General features: G+C 64.6%; 1 protein-coding gene across 1 annotated transcript; it reads left to right on the top strand.

Moving 5' to 3' along the window:
• The first annotated feature begins 958 nt into the window (after positions 1 to 958).
• On the top strand, positions 959 to 11041 carry LOC124240584 (ninjurin-1-like). The gene is made up of 4 exons (XM_046663661.1): positions 959 to 1084; positions 8192 to 8417; positions 9184 to 9346; positions 10504 to 11041. Exons 1-3 carry the CDS (start codon positions 1010 to 1012, stop codon positions 9336 to 9338), a joined length of 456 nt encoding a protein of 151 aa, XP_046519617.1. The 5' UTR covers positions 959 to 1009; the 3' UTR covers positions 9339 to 9346; positions 10504 to 11041.
• The last annotated feature ends 4373 nt before the right edge of the window (positions 11042 to 15414 follow it).

Below are 15414 nucleotides of genomic sequence, written 5' to 3' on the forward strand. Positions count from 1 at the left end.
CACTTAGAAAATCCCCCTGGCAGCAGGGGTAAGGCAGGGGAGAACAGGAGGCTCTGCCCCCAGTGTGGAGGGCCATCGCTGGCCAGGCAGGCACTAGGTCCCAGCACCCACGGTGTCCACGTGCCATGCCTCAGTTTCCACCTGGTCGAGTCGGGGGGCATGCCGACTGTCCAGGGCTGTAAGAGAAGCGAAGCTCCTGGCCCCACACAGGGCCACCCCACACACCTCCCGGCTGCCCCCGGCCCACTCAGCTGCCTTCTGCAGCCCCAGCACCTAAACAGGGCCTGGCACATAGCGGCTGCGCAGTGCCAGACCCAAAGGACAGCCTGTACCTGGGGCCACCCAACGTGTTGCGTACTGACCCTGCTGCTGACTCTCTCTGATGTCATCCCATCATGGATGGGGAAGCTGACACACAGAGAGGTCAAGCCACCTGCCTGAGCCCACACAGTTACTGCGGTGGTTCAGGGTCTAGAGTCGGCCAGCCCGGCCGGCGGGAGGGTGACCCCTCCCCAGGGCCGCTGGGAGGACGCAGGGGCCGAGGCTCAGCTCCCCGCGCACTCCGGGCCTTTGTGGAGACGTCGGCAGACGTCGGGGCGCGACTCAGGAGGGGCGCAAGGCAGCTGGGCCCGGGGCGGGGCAGAGGTCAGGCCGGGGGGGACACAGCGGCCCGGGGGCCTTCGTACCAGCGCGGGAGATACCGCCCGGCCCGTCCGCACCCGGCTGGCCTGGAGGCTCGGCCTCTCTGGGACACAAGAGCCGACCGCCAAGGGCCGGAGGAGCGGCGGGTGCGGGTGCGGGCGCAGGGCACCCCAAGGCCAGGGGCCCGGCCTCCCCAGGGGACACGGGGGCCGCTCGGCGGGGCGGGGCCGGTACCAGCGGCGCGCGCTCTCCTCCCCGCCCCGGGGGCGGGTCCCGGGCGGGTCCGGGGGCGGGAGCGCCGCCGGGTCCCCGCGGGGAGGCGCGGGCGGCGCTCTGGTCCGGAGCGAGGCGGCCAGGCGGACGCAGCATGGACTCGGTCCCCGAGGACTTCGAGCTTAACGGCGAGCTGCACCCGGGCTCGCTCGATTCCCCGGACGCCCGGGTGAGCCCCCAGCCCCGCGCCGCGCTGCAAGCCTGGCCGGCGCCCGCGCCCCGCGCCCCCGGGCACCTGTGCGCGCCGCGTCTGCACTTGGGGGGGAAGGGGCTCCCCGAGCCCCGGGCCTCGGCCGCGCCGTCGGGGGCCCGGGCGGTGGTCCCGGGGGCTCCGGGCACCCCTGCAGGTGAGCGGGCGCAGGGCGGGCCAGGTGCGGCTCACGCAGAGCCGCGCGGCCGGGGGCCTGGCGCCGCCTTCCATCCCGCTCACTTGAGTCCGCGGGCCGCGCAGGATCCGGCCTCCGGGCCCCGGGCCAGCGGCCGGCAGACGGTTACGTCACCCTCGAGTCCGCCGCGGCCGCGCAACCTGGTGCGCGATGGGGAACTCCGGCCGCCGTGGCCGCTGCTCTCGCCACCCGCGCGCCCCGCGGCCTGTGCAGAGCCTGCCGCCCGCCTGGAGGCCGCGGGCACCGGGAGGCCCCCGGGGTCCCGCCCCACGTGGGAGCCGGCGCCCTCCCGCCCCGTCCTGCCCGCGCCTGTGTGTGCGGCCAGCCCGGGGCACGGCCTGCGGGTTACTTGTTACTTTGGACCTTCCTTCGGTTTCTGGCCCCCGGGGCTGGGGGCAAGGACGGTGGCCCCTCAGCGACGTGAACCAGATCGGGGCAGAGACTGGCACTGTCCAGGTGTGAGTGACCAGCGGTATGCCATGCTGTGGGGACAGGCCACTTTCAGGGATGAGGACCAGGGGCTGAGCTAGGCTGGGGACAGGGGTCGGAGTGGAGGGGGCAGGCCTCCCTGTGCCCCTGGCCCTGCAGGATAATCCTCTCCATCGTTGGTGGAGTCTTGCCGAGGAGACCCCAGCCGCTGTGCAGGCCCTTCAGTGGACCTGACAGCCCTGGGGTGACACAGGCTGTTCGTCCCTGGGTTAGAGGCAAGGAGACTGAGGACTGATGGGAGGTGCAGCGACCCCGGCGTGAGCACTTTGCAGCAGTGGGCTGTGTGTGCTCCGGGAGGCTGCTTCACCTCTCTGGGCCTTCTACCGATGGTCTGAAAAGGATCAGCCCTGCCTGCCTTTGGGCAAGTGGGGGCAGCACATCAGGGGACAGACAGGTAACAAACGGGGCAAGTGCCCAGAAGCCAGTGTGAAAAGAGGGGTTCCTGCTCCCCTCGACCCTCGGCTGCGCCCTTCACCCTGAGCCCGCTCTGCTCCCCGTGGCCTCAGCAGGCAGGACCAGTGCATCGCTGGTGGGTCCTGGCACGTCTCAGGCCCAGGGAGGGCAGATGGATGTGCTCGGGGGTCACGGCGTTGTCTGGGCCAAGCAGGGGAGACACGACCACGGAGCCCCCTCCCACAGAGCTGACCGCAGCCAGGCGAGGAGCCAGGGTCAGAGTGTGAACTCCCCGAGGCTGTCGTGGGGGTGGGGAGGTCAGGAAGGCTTCCCCACAGTGGGGACCTCGGCGCCAGGCCCTGGTGGACTGAGCGGGTTGTGGGCATGGCCCTGTGCTATGTGGGGAAGGGCGTCCCAGGCAGAGGGAGCAGCCGTGAGGGGTCTCCAGTCGAGGCCGGGAGGCTGGGAGGGCGCTGGGCTCCAGGCTCTTGGCTCACCCACCTGGGCCAGGCCCCCTCAGGCCCTGCCTCGTGTTCTCCGCTCGTGGCTCTGATCCCGTGTCTTGTCTGTGAGACAGGGCATGAGAGGGCTGGTGTGGGGACGTGGAGGTCTCCTCACCTCCCGCCTGCCACTCCGTCTCTCCCGGGATAGTGCCAGGCAGCACCTCCTGGTGCAGGACCCCCAGTGGACAGGCACGGCCTCCCCCTGCGCCTCTCCTGGTTCTTCTGTGACACACGCCCCCTGGTGCCCAAACCTGAGGGACAAACCCCGAGGTCTTGGGACACATCTGCACTCGAGCGGGAGCCCTGGACAGCAGGGTGGTGCTGCCTAGCCACCACCGCATCTGACGGGGAGGCCCAGGCTGAGAGCCCCTGTCAGCCTGGGGAGGCCGTGCTGTATGGCCTTGGGCACGTGCAGACCCTCAAGCCTCAGTTTCCTCTTCTGTGCAGGGGAGCGGGTCTCACACCTCCCAGGGTGGCCGGGCTCGATGAAGAGTCACAGGTGTAACCCCCGGGCAGACGCGCCTGCTGGGGGTCCTGCAGATGCCCCTCTGCGTGCCGCGCCCCCACAGCCCCCACGAGAGGCTGGGCTTCCCAGGGCCCTGCGGGAGGCGGTCAGCATCCTCCTCACGTCAGTCCCTTTTGGCCACTGGCAGGAAGAACAGTGAACATCACCTTTATTGTGAAAATGACTGCGGCTGTGTCTTGGCTTGGGGGCAGCCGTGGGGACACAGTAGGGACGGGGCCCAGTGGCCGCTTCTGGGCTGTACACCGTCTCAGCTGCTGGGGAAGTTAGCTCTTTATCCCATTTCTGCTTTCCTGGCAGATCCCGAGGCCACCGGGGCCTTGGCCAAGTTCTAAAGGCAGCCCTGACGTGGCTGCCAGGTCACTGCCAGCCACTGCTGAGCCCACAGGAAGCGAGGCTGCACAGCCCAGCCCGGCCCCGAGGCCCAGCTGCTGTGGGAACCCCCCCGGGGGACTTCCTGCCAGGCCGGGGCAGTGGGAAGGGCCTGTGTGGCCCGGGGCGGGTGCTGTCACGCTGAGCCCAGGCCGGGGCACAGCAGCTCGTGCCCATGCAGGTGGGTCGGACGAGGGACAACACAGGCCTTCCCAGACCCTGCTCCGTCTTCAGGTCCCACCTCAGAGGGGAGGACCCCGCAACCCCCCATCCGTTGGTGCCTGCTGAGCCCGAGGGGAGGGCCCTGCACAGGAGGGGCTGCATCTCGGGGCCCCGGGGCCCTTCAGCTCACACGGCCATTTCCCGGGCTCGTCCTTTCCTTACTTGGTGCAGATTTGTGTCAGGCGTCAATTACGACTCGGTGCAGTCTTTCAAAGCGGTGAGGGCTGGGTGGCGAGGGAGAGGAATGTCCAGCCCTGCCTCGTGCCAGCTGTGCTCCGGGGGCCACCCAGTCTCTGAGTTCCCATTCAGTCCCCTGTCTGGCTGTTTCACAGAGGAGGAAACTGAGGCACAGAGCCGTCCCCTACTGGTCCGTGGTGTGGCGGGATTCAGGGATGATAGAAAGGAGGTGGGTTGTTTGTTGGGGGCCTTGGTCTCAGGCTCTGGGAGGGCAGGTGGGAAACCTCATGTGGGCTCCTTGCTCCAAACTTGTTCCCAGGATTTGGAGTCCATGGCAGAGTTGGGGCAGGCAGGGTTCTAGGGAGTCAGTAATCAACACCCCACGTCCTGCAGGGGCTCAGCGAGCGTCTGCCTGGCCTGTCCTTGTCTCCCAGGAAAGCAGGGTATGTTCGAGCAGGAGGCTGGGGGTGGGCCAGACCACCCCGGCTGAGCTGGAGGCCCTGAGCAGCCCCCCATCTCCTCCCACTGCAGCCTGGGCTGGACCGGAGCATCACTTGTGCTGCGCCCAGAACTGGTGGCTGTAGTGCCGCCGTAGACCTGGGTTCAAAGCCTGCTTCTGTCCCAACTCCCTCCCTGTCCAGGCTGAGGATGCCCCGCAGTGTGGCCCTGGCCCAGGGGGCCCCGCTTCCCCTCCAGCTTCCTGTGAACAGCTGCCACAAGGCCTCCTGTCCTCAGAAGGTGGGCTCCGGAGCCGGCTGCCTCCCCACAAGGCTTCTTCCTGGCATGAAGAGAAACCCCGCGTCCCAAGCTCAGCCAGCTCGCCCAGTCCTGGGACCTCCACTGAGGCCCGTGGCCCCGGGACGCATTAAGCAGGATGCCTGTTCCCTGCTCTGCACAGGCCGTGGTCTCTGTGGGAAGTTCCCAGAGTGGCTCCTGGCAGCCCGGGGTGAGGGGGCAGATGGTCCAGGCCCACAGGGCTCTGGACCTGTGGGACGGGGCCCCCAATCGCCCTCCGACCCAAGTGGGCCTCCCAAGACAGTGCCCTCCCTGGGACTTGCCCACAGAGGGGTCACTTCCATGGCCCAGAGCTCGTGGTGGGGGAAGCGGCTCAGCCCTGCAGCCCCCTCCCCAGGGGGGACACGAGGATGTGCTGTGTCCCGGGCAGCTCTGGGCTTTGGGGCAGACAGGTGGGGTCTGAATTCTGATCTGCCCCTTCCTCAAGGTGGCCCTGGGCAGCCCCCTCTGAGCCCCGTCCCCACGCTGTAGAAGGGAAAATAACGTTCCCTCTCAGGTTAGTGGCAGATTCGATGGGAGCACAGCTTTCCAGAGTGCTGCCGGCATAGAGATTGGGAGCCCGAGGCCAGCAGAGGGGGAGTGCGTTGTCAAGGCCACACAGAGGCTGTGGTGAGCTGGGGCTTGACAGGCCCCCAGCCCCCCGGCCTGCAGCCTCCAGCCGGCCGTTGCTCCTTATCACTACAGGTTGAACTGGAAGCAGATGGCCGCGTGGGCAGGAAGCGCCCTGCATCTGGAGGGGCCTGTGGGCCAGGGCCCTTGCTTGCCACCCAGGGCTCTGAGGCAGAGGTCAGACCCCCAGAGCCTCCCGTCGCCTGCTCCTTCGCTCTGTGGCTCCGTGGGGACTGAGGCCCAGAGGGGCTGGCTGTGCTGAGGCCACGCGGCTGGAGCCTGGGGCAGGGCCCTCCCAACGCTCAGCCCCCACACAGGCCTGACCCCTGCCCCCTCCGCCGGGACCGTGGTGTGAGCCACCAGCGCTTCTGTGCCCTGGGGCCTGGGTTGAAATCCCTGCACAGCCCTCACTTGCTGTTGGCTTTGGACAAGGCGCCTCCCTGTGTGGCCTCAGTTTACCCACAGGCAGTGGGTGTGAGCACAGTGGGGGACAGGCTCCCTGTGCTGGGGGTGCTGGCAGTGTCATTCTGTATTTCAGTCTTCATGTGGCCACATGGCTGTGAAATAAAGGTTTAGGGAGCTCAGAATAAAAAGATGTTCCACCTCCTGCCCGGGGGCCCGTGCGGCAAGCCTGGGTGCACACGTGTGTGCACGAGTGTACACACGTGTATGTGCAGGCATGTGTGTATGTTTCCACGCGTGTGTGTGTGTGGCTCCCCCGCCCCAGCAGGTGGCATTTCCTCTCGAGCTCGGCACCCGGCTCTTTTCCGGGACTGGGGACGGGGGTGAGCGCTGGGGGTGAGCCCACTTTGGCATTTCTGGTTTATGCGTATTGGGAGCACATACGTGACGAGGTGTCACCAGCCACGCGGCTTTGCAAGAGCGGAGCATGGGGACAGCCTCGTGCCCTGGGCACGCCGGGCGTGGGGGCCGCCCACCCAGCTGTGAGTGCAGCTGGAGGCCCCTGTGGGAAGGCAAAGTGGGGTGCTGGTGGGGCTCGGCCATGTGTTAAGGCCGCAGAGAGCGGGACCAGGGACCTGGGCCTTGGAGGAGGCTTCCCCTTGGACTCTGGCGTCTAGAATTTCAGACCAGGTGGATATGCTGCTGAGAGCGCCGTCGGCGAGGGGAGGGGGGGCAGGGAGCAGAGCCCACCCTCCCTCGCTCCTGTGTGTGTTAGTCTGGGTTAAATTTAAACTTGAAAAGACACAGGTAAAAGCGAGGCACTGCCCTCCTGTAGCTGTGTGTTTTCCGCGGTGACAGGTGACATTTCCAGAGGTGGAGCAGAGGCGTGTGGACACCGGGTCCACCCGTAGCAGGGCTGTTTCGGCGCCCCCTGGGCAGCCTGCCTCCATCCCTGCATCTTTCATGAGTCTGGAAACAGGATCTCCCGAGTGACCCCAGGAGGCCCGCCAGGTGACGGGTCCCGGGAGGCCCCAGTCCTGGGCCTGGTGGTTCGGGGGCGCCTGTGGACAAGGGCCAGGGCCGAGGGGTACGGGTTTGTCCTGGGGGCTGGGGTGGGGCCCGGCCAGGGGCAGCTTAGAAGGGCCTCCTGCCAGCGGAAGTCTGGAGGCTTCCTGGGGGCAGTGACCTCTGGGCGGGGCCTCAGGGCCTGGAGGTCACTCGGGGGTGCGGGGACCTGCCCGAGGCCGGAACGCTGAGGGAGGAGGTGTCAGAACGCGTGTTCCTGTTTTCTGATGTTTGCGTGAAGGAAGAGTGAGTCCCAGAGGTCAGTGTGCAGCACGTGCGCTGGCCGCCCTGTGAGGGCCGCCTCACGTGCAGTGTCCTTAGCACAGGGAGGAACAGGAACCACCGGGTGGGAGGGGACTTCTGGAGGGGGGATGTGGTGGCCTGGACGGGCGCACTTAGCTCCAGGCTCTTCGAGCTGTTTGCAGTCATTCTGTACAGCTTTTTGTACGGCAGTTGTACCCAATAAAGTGGTTAGAAGTTGTTCTTAAAAATAAAAATTAAAGGGGCCGGCCCCATGGCTGAGTGGTTAAGTTCACGTGCTGCATTTCGGTGGCCCAGGGTTTCGCCGGTTTGGATTCTGGGCACAGACGTGGCACTGCTCATCAGGCCATGCTGAGGCGGCGTCCCACATGCCACAACTAGAAGGACCCACAACTAAAATACACAACTATGCACCGGGGGGCTTTGAAGGGAAGAAGAAGAAGAAGAAAAAGACTGACAATAGATGTTAGCTCAGGGTCAATCTTTAAAAAAAAAATTAAGGCAGATGCTAAGCTCAAGTGCAGGGTAGATGTCAGGCAGCTATTGAGCGCCTGCTGTGTGCTCTGCACAGCTGGGAGGGATGGCCGTCAAGGAACGTTCGCTTCACATCTGGGCGTGTGTGCAGGAATCCGGGATCCAGCTCTCGTCCCCACATGTCAGTTCCCGCCCTGGCACCAACTGTCAGCCCGACGGGAGGAGAGGCGGGCCGGGCACCTCGGCGAGGGCATGCAGGGAAGCCTGCCAGATGGCCTCGCCCATGGTGGGCGGCCCCAGGCAGCGTTTTCCAGCCTGAAAGCAGAGTGTGTGCTGAGGCCGTTCTGGCTCCTCTCTCCTGGGGGCCTGGTTCCCAGGAGGGGCCTGTGGCGGCTGCACATGTCCTCTGGCCTCTGGTTCTGTTGAGGAGCACTTCTCTTTGGAGCCCTCACCAGCACGCGCCGGCCCCACACCCCTGCCCATTGCTGGGGAGGAGATCGAGCTCAGAGGGGGCTGGGGACACAGGGCAGGGGGTGGAGGGGGCCAAGCCTGCAGCCCTGCCCTGCCCCCTGCCCAGGCCCAGGCTGACCACCCCCTCCCCGCAGCCACCCCGCAGGGGCCCGAACCGGCCCATCAACATGAACCATTATGCCAACAAGAAGAGTGCAGCCGAGAGCATGCTGGACATCGCGCTGCTGATGGCGAATGCCTCCCAGCTGAAGGCCGTGGTGGAGCAGGGCCCGAGCTTTGCCTTCTTCTTCCCCCTGGTGGTCCTCATCTCCATCTCCCTCCTGCTGCAGATCTGTGTGGGCGTGCTGCTCATCTTCCTCGGTGCGTGCAGGGTGGGGCTGGTGGTGGGAGGGCCCTGCAGCAGCCCCAGCCAACAGTTGGCTGGTGTCTGCTTGCACATCGCTTGTGACGGAGCGCTCACTGCCTGATATGCTCTGAGCATATCAGGGTTTGCCAGTCCTCCTCACTCAGCCACACGGTGCTGGATGTGTCTCCCGGTTCACCCCTTGGTGGGCCCCCATCGCCCTGTCCTTTCACTCACCCAAGCTGAGGACACAGAGGAAAGTGTCATAAACATAGTAAGACTTGACGTGTATGGGGCACTGAGTGTGCACCAGCTAGTCCTTACGGTGGTCGACAGGAACTAGATGGTGGTGCCACTCCCCAGGTGCGGGTCAGGGCTAGGAGCAGCAGGGCGCTGGGCTCACCCCCACCTCTGCCTGGCTGTGTGGCCTCGGTCTCCCTGTCTGTAGAGTGGGCGTCGGGACAGGGCCTGGAGTAGGTTTGAGGAGCTAGATTACCGCGCACAGGCGCTCAGCACGTGAGCCTGACGACCCAAACCCTGGCCTTGGGCTGGCGCCTTCCGCTGCCTGACGGGGTGCCAGGCCCTGGGGTGCATGTGCGGAGCAAGCGGAGCTGCAGAGGTGAGGGCACGGACGGCAGGCGGCCCGGGCCAGGCCCCGTTGGCAGCGTGTGGTGTGGGCGTGTCTCTCTCTGAGGGACAGAGCTCTCCCCACACGGGGTGTCCGTGGCCTGGTGCTGGGCTGAGTGCAGGCGGCCCGACAGTGCCACTTGCTTTCACTCGCAGTCAAGTACGACCTCAACAACCCTGCCAAGCACGCCAAGCTGGACTTCCTCAACAACCTGGCCACCGGCCTGGTCTTCGTCATTGTCGTGATCAACATCTTCATCACCGCCTTTGGCGTCCAGAAGCCCGTGGTGGACGTGGCCTCCCAGCAGTAGGGGCTCAGGTAAGCTGGGAGGGCCGGCCGGGCAGGCCTTGCTCCACCACGAGCCCGCGCACCCTGTTGGGCTGCTGACCTACCAGCAGGCCTGGGGGCTCAGGGCCTTTCAGTTGGAGCCCTTGTGACCTCATGTCTGCCCCTGCCCGGCCTCACAGGATGGGTGCCCTGGCTGCGTGTACCCCCACACCATGCTCAGCCACTGTCTTTGCTCAGAGAGCCCAAGGGTCTGCCCAAGGTTGCCCAGCTAGGGAGCTGGGGCCACAGGGAGGCCAGGTGACCCTCGTAACATGCTCAACAGAAACATCTGTTGTATGGAGCCCAAAGGGGGTGCCCAGACACAGGCACCCCCAAGTGTCGTGAGGGCAGACACAGAGGTCACAGAATTCGATGCTATGCTGAGCCTGGTGCAAGCTGCCAGGCTGTGGGGCACAAGTGTCCTGCATCTGGGGCCCTGGCCAGAGCTGACCCTATGGGTCCACAGGCCCTCAGGCCCAGTGGTCACTCCTTGGGCCTGCCCCAGAGGACGGGTGGGCACCACTGACAACATCTGTCCCGCAGCGATGCCCTACGGCAGAATGGACAGGGGCTGTCTCAGCCCCGTGTGTCGGGGCGTATGAGATCTTCCAGAGCGGCCCAGCCGATGATGAGGCAGGACACTGGGAGTGGGGCCTTTGAACGGCCCAGCTGGAAGTTTCTGGCCTCCACTGGCCCACACCGTGGCCATCGGCCCCGGCTGGCGTCCGATTTGCTGCCCAGCTGCTGGTCCCAGTTTGCTGTTAAGTCTGTCCTCCACAGAGCCCTCTGGACCCTCGCTCATGGCGTGACAACCTGGCCATTTATTAACTGCCTGCTGTGTACCCCAAGTAATCCTGACTCTCCCCGAGCATCAGCCCAGTGAGGAGGCTACGAGCCCCACGGCACCGGCCCCTGCTCTCCGAGGGCCCTGCCAGAGCGTGTGGGGCCAGTCTCTAAATCTTGACCATGACCCAGGAGGAGAAACTGAGGTTTGCCCAGGTCAGAATTGAGCCTTTCTGGCTCCAATGTTGGAGCGGTGCCAGTGCTCGTGGGCTGCTCGCTGGACACACGGCTAAGGCAGGGTCCCCAGGCAGGACCGGAGCCCCTCCAGCCCAGGCCCTCATGCCTCTCCTCTCTCTTCTTTGCAGATCCCCCCACATTGTGCCCAGGAGCCTCCTCACCCTTGGGACCTGCTGCCCTGTGGGCAGCTCTCCCCGAAACCACCAGAGCCCAGGCTGACTCCACTGGACCTAGTCCGGGACAAGCCTCACGTGGTTGGGTCACTCTGGCCGGCGTGGGGCCTGTTCTGTCCTTGGCTGCTTCTCCTCCTGGAGCATGGGGCGGAGAGCCCCTGGAAGGTTCATGGCCACCACGGACACATGCAGGCCCGAGGATGGGCAGCAAGGGGCCGGGGCCACCTCGGTCTCAGGATGTTTTCAGAGGGACAAGGAGATGCCGCTCACTCTACCAGCCTCCTGTGTGGCCACTGTGGGTCACCCACAACCTCCGTGCTTCCTGACCCAGGACACTGGACCGCCAGGCCCCCTTGGTCCCCGCAGTGGCCACAGGCCCTGCACATACTCTCCACCAGCAGTGACTGGGCAGGACCCCAGCTCCTCCTCAGGGGTCCAGGCCCCCACTTTTCTAAGCATGAACGACCAGTAAAGCTGATGCTCCTCCTGCGGCTCCCAGTGCCGTCCTCCCCTCCTCTGCAGCCTGAGCCCTGCCCCGTGACCACTGCCCCCTGCCAGCCCCCCAGCCTGTGACCTTGAGGGGACCAGCCTCCATTGGCATCTCGATGTCACCCCCACGTGTCCTCAGGGCACTTGGCCTTGTGACCCCTGACCAGCCCCTATGGAAAGTTCCAGCACTCTCATGTTTCCTGCAGTCTGCATGTCCTCTATCCACAGTGCTGCCCAGCGCTGCCCTTCGGTCAGGCCGAGGGAGCCAAGGAGAGCAGGCCTGGCACCAGGTGGGCCTTGACCCTGTGGAGACCCCAACAAGGGCCAGGTGCTGTCTCTGGGGGGCCAGCCTGTCCCAAGGGTCCTCACCTTACCTGGCTAGAACCCCCAACTCCTTCAGTCCACCCTGTGGCCCCCTTGTCCCCTCCTTCCCAACCTCCACTGGCCCCACCCCTCATCTCCCTGAGGGAGCAAGGCCCTTACCAGGTCCCCTCCAGGTGGGATACCTGGGAACCCCCACGACCTTCTGCCCCCTCCTCCAAGCAGCCTTTGGGGCCTGGGGTGGGCATGTGGCCTTGCCCGTTGCTTTTCTCCCTGCTCTCATGTGGAGGGGGTTGCCCTCCAGGTGACCCTGTGGTGGTCTCTGTGGGGCTGAGTGATCAGCTCCCACACAGTGTTTATGGGTGGGATGATCCACTTCTGGGATTTGCTTTAAAAAATTGCAGGAAAAATCATAGGGACGTGGATGACATAGGATTGAAAAAGTGCTGGGGACTGCAGAACACAGCAGCACTCCGCTCCTGTGAGCGTCGGGATGTCCCATAAAGAGGGTTTGCAAGGTGATCCCCCCCACACTGGTTACCGGGGGCACATCTGACCTTCCCCTCCCTCTTGCCTAGAAGCAGCGGGGTCAGGGGGTCAGGCTCCTGTCTATGACCTGGCCCTCTGCCAGCCCCGCAGTCCACCTGGTCCTGTCCTCCTTGCCCCTCACCCAACCATCACTGTGCGTCTAGGACGGTGTCTGGGCCCAGGCTTCCAGGCCCAGCCCTGCCCAGGGCCCGGCACCGCCTCTGTGGGGTGGCCTGTGGTGGCCAACCTGGCTGGCAGCCCCGAGGAAGGGACTCACAGGGCAGCACTGTGGGTGTGGCCAACAAATGAACAAGTGGCTCAGTTCCTCCTTCGGCCAGGACAGGAAGTTCTCCCAGAAGCAGCCAGAGGGAGTGAACCCAGATGGCTGGCCTGAGTCCTGGGCCACCAAGCCAGGCTGTCTTCCATGGGTGCTGGGGGCATTGGAGACAAGGCATGGCAGTGGGTGGTCCTATGCATCCCAGCCCCCCACAGCCCCTGTCCCAGGTGCCCCCTGCAGGCACACATGACAGCCTCCCACCTCCCCACCCACCAGCTCCCAGGCTCCCACCTCAACAGCCCTCCAGCCCCAGGGCTTTGGCATGTGCTGCTGCTCTCCGGGGTCAGGGCTCAGCCCTCGGGTCCTCCACGTAGGTCCTCCCAACCACCTCCGCTGGTCACTCATCCAGGCAGTTTCAGTTGACTCTGCCTTTGATGCCATGGACTAATGTCACCATCCACAGTGTCCCCATGGAGCCTATATCTGAGCTTCACCACACCCAGCCCAAGGCCAGGGCTGCTCCCCAGACGGAGGGTCCTGCCCTTGGCTTAGGCTGGGGGAGGAGGTGGCCCCTCATGCATGCCTGCCTATGGACCTACTTACAGGACCTCGGTATGGCCATGGCACCATGTCTGGCATACAGTAGGTGCCCAGTAACTCTGCAGTAGGCCCACTCGGCCGGGTAAAGGTGACAGACTTCCAACTATCCGTGGCCCACCGAGTCTTGCCTGCTAAGCCCAAAGCTAGCCTTTGAGCCCTCCCTCACAGCCTCCTCACACTCCCTCACATCCACCTCACACCCTCCTCGCACCCTTATCACACCCTCCCCACACTCTTCCTCACACCCTCCTCGCACCCTCCTCGCGCAGTCTCTCACACCCTCCCCACACTCCTCCTCACATCCTCCTCACACCCTCCTCGCACAGTCTCTCACACCCTCCCCACACTCTTCCTCACATCCTCCTCACACCCTCCTCGCACCCTTATCACACCGTCCCCCATACCCTCCTCACACCTTCCTCACCCTCCTCACACCCTCCCCACTCCCACCCTGATGGACTTCATTCATTCCAGGTCATGGGCACTAAATGGCCTAGTGGTTGGTAAGGTGAGGGCCTGATGGGGGGAGGTGTGCCCAGACATAATGCTCCCTTGTTCCCCGTCCTTGAGCCCCAGCCTAGGAGAGGCTTTGCAGGCTCAGACCAGCCAGGGTGGCAGATAGGAGAGGGGCCTTCCCAGAGGTGTGGGCGTCACAGGGCTCGGCAGCAAGCACGAAGACCAGGCTGGGTCAGGGAAGGGCCATCGAGGCTCAGAGCTAGGGAGGAGTCCAAGGACAGCCTGGGCTTGGGCTGGCTTTCGGCCTTAGGGGCAAGGCCTCAGTGGGTCATGGGTGGAAGGAGAAAGTCAGCAGTCAGGGCAAGTGGCCTGACCCGATCCCCAGGGTCAGGCATACTGGACCATCACAGCTCACCACATGGGTCCTGAGGCCCCTGGACAGTACTGACCACCCCTCGCTGGGGGTGGGACACTGCTGGGGCCCCAGGAGTTGAAGCCTCGTGGCTCTCAGGGTGGCAGCCAGGCCCACATGTCCCTCAGATGTTCCCTCAAAGACACTGTCTCAGTTTGGGGCTGCTACTGCAAAGTAGCACCGACTGGGGGCTCAGAACCACCGACACGCAGTTCAGGAGTGGAAGTCTGAGGTCGAGGTGCTGGCGGATTCTGTGTCTGCTGAGAACTCGCTTCCTGGATTCTGGACGGCGTCTTGTCCGTGTCCTCACATGGCAGGAGGGGCTAGAGAGCTCTGTGGGGTCCTTTATAAGGGCACTGATCCCATCATGGGGGCTCCACCCTCAGGACCTAGTCACCTCCCAAAGGCGCCGCCTGCTGATACCACCACACTGGGGATTACGATTTCAACACATGAATTTGGGGGCACACAGACCTTCAGAACATGGCAGGTGTCTTCAGCTCAGGTAGAATTTTAACACCCCACAAACCCCCCTCCCCTCTGGCGAATCCTGCCCTGTCTGCACCCTTCATACAGTGGCCTCCTTTACCTTTACCCTGGCATATCTGTCACCTTCATCCAGGTGTGTCTGTCAGAGAGCAGAACAAGCATCGAGGACAGATCTGGGCAACTGCCCCGGGAGAAATTTACCCCAGGAATCAGGATCTTGCCTGCTCATGATGGGCAAAAGGGCTGCGGACTGGAGAGGACATGCCACTCTGAGCCTCCAGGGTCTGGTGCCCCGAGGAGCCCTGCTGACTCTCAGCTCTGAGTCCAGAGCGGGGTCAGCACCAGCCCCCTGGTCTGGGGAGGCAGCCTCCAGTCCAGCCTCTGCAGCGATGGGAGCAGTTTACATGAGGGCCTGTCTGCAAGGGATCTGGAGCACAGCGCATCTTTCCAGCCCTGGACGGGCCCCTGAAGAGGGCTGGAGGGGAGTGGGCAGGCTCACCATGTCCTCACCCTGGACCCCAAGCAAGGTCAAGAGAGACTCCGCACGGGCACAGCCATTGGGGGCCCCGTTACGCCCACCTGGCTTAGGGCCGCACCTGTGTCCTCAACACTGAGCACTGGCAACTGAACCAGCTCCACCCAGTGGGGGACTGTCCCAGAGAGAGGCATGCATCAGCTGTGACTTCCAGAGAGCGGTAAATTTTCACTTTGTGAGTGGAGCCATTTCCAGCAAACCGCACTTTCACGGAAGGGGCTGTGCTCAAGGGGCAGTGCCCAGTCGTGTCCCATTGGATGGATGGGCACACCAAGGCTCAGAGTCTGGAGACACGCGCCCAGGTCCTGCAGCTCAGGGTGGAAGAGCGTGGTCAGCCCTACCGTCCTGCGGTGTCCAGGCAGGCGAGGGCTCGCGGTAGGGCTCCCTTGCCCTCACCCTGACTGCTCCAACTGGGCACGGGGGTGGGCACCATGCCCAGAGCTGATTCCTCTGCCCATCTTGTCTCCCTCCCACGTGCCCCACGAGCCTGAGACCCGGCAGCAGAGCCCTTCCAGGACCCAGCGGTGGTTCCCTCCTGGAGTCAGCCTGCCCTGGCACCTCCGGAAATCCCCGTGGGAAACGCAAACTCATGATGACATGACTCTTGGGTTGACAAATATGTTTCTGTTTCCCCAAAAAGAGGCTGTGGAGAAGGAGCCGACAAGGGGAGGCAATCAGGAGAGGGACCCGTCGGGCAGCCTGTCCCTTGTGTGTGTGTACGTACCTGTGGGGAGGGCAGAGGGAACCCCACTCTTGGCG

Source organism: Equus quagga, chromosome 6 (genome assembly GCF_021613505.1).
Source record: "Equus quagga isolate Etosha38 chromosome 6, UCLA_HA_Equagga_1.0, whole genome shotgun sequence".
Classification (NCBI taxonomy): Eukaryota; Metazoa; Chordata; class Mammalia; order Perissodactyla; family Equidae; genus Equus; species Equus quagga.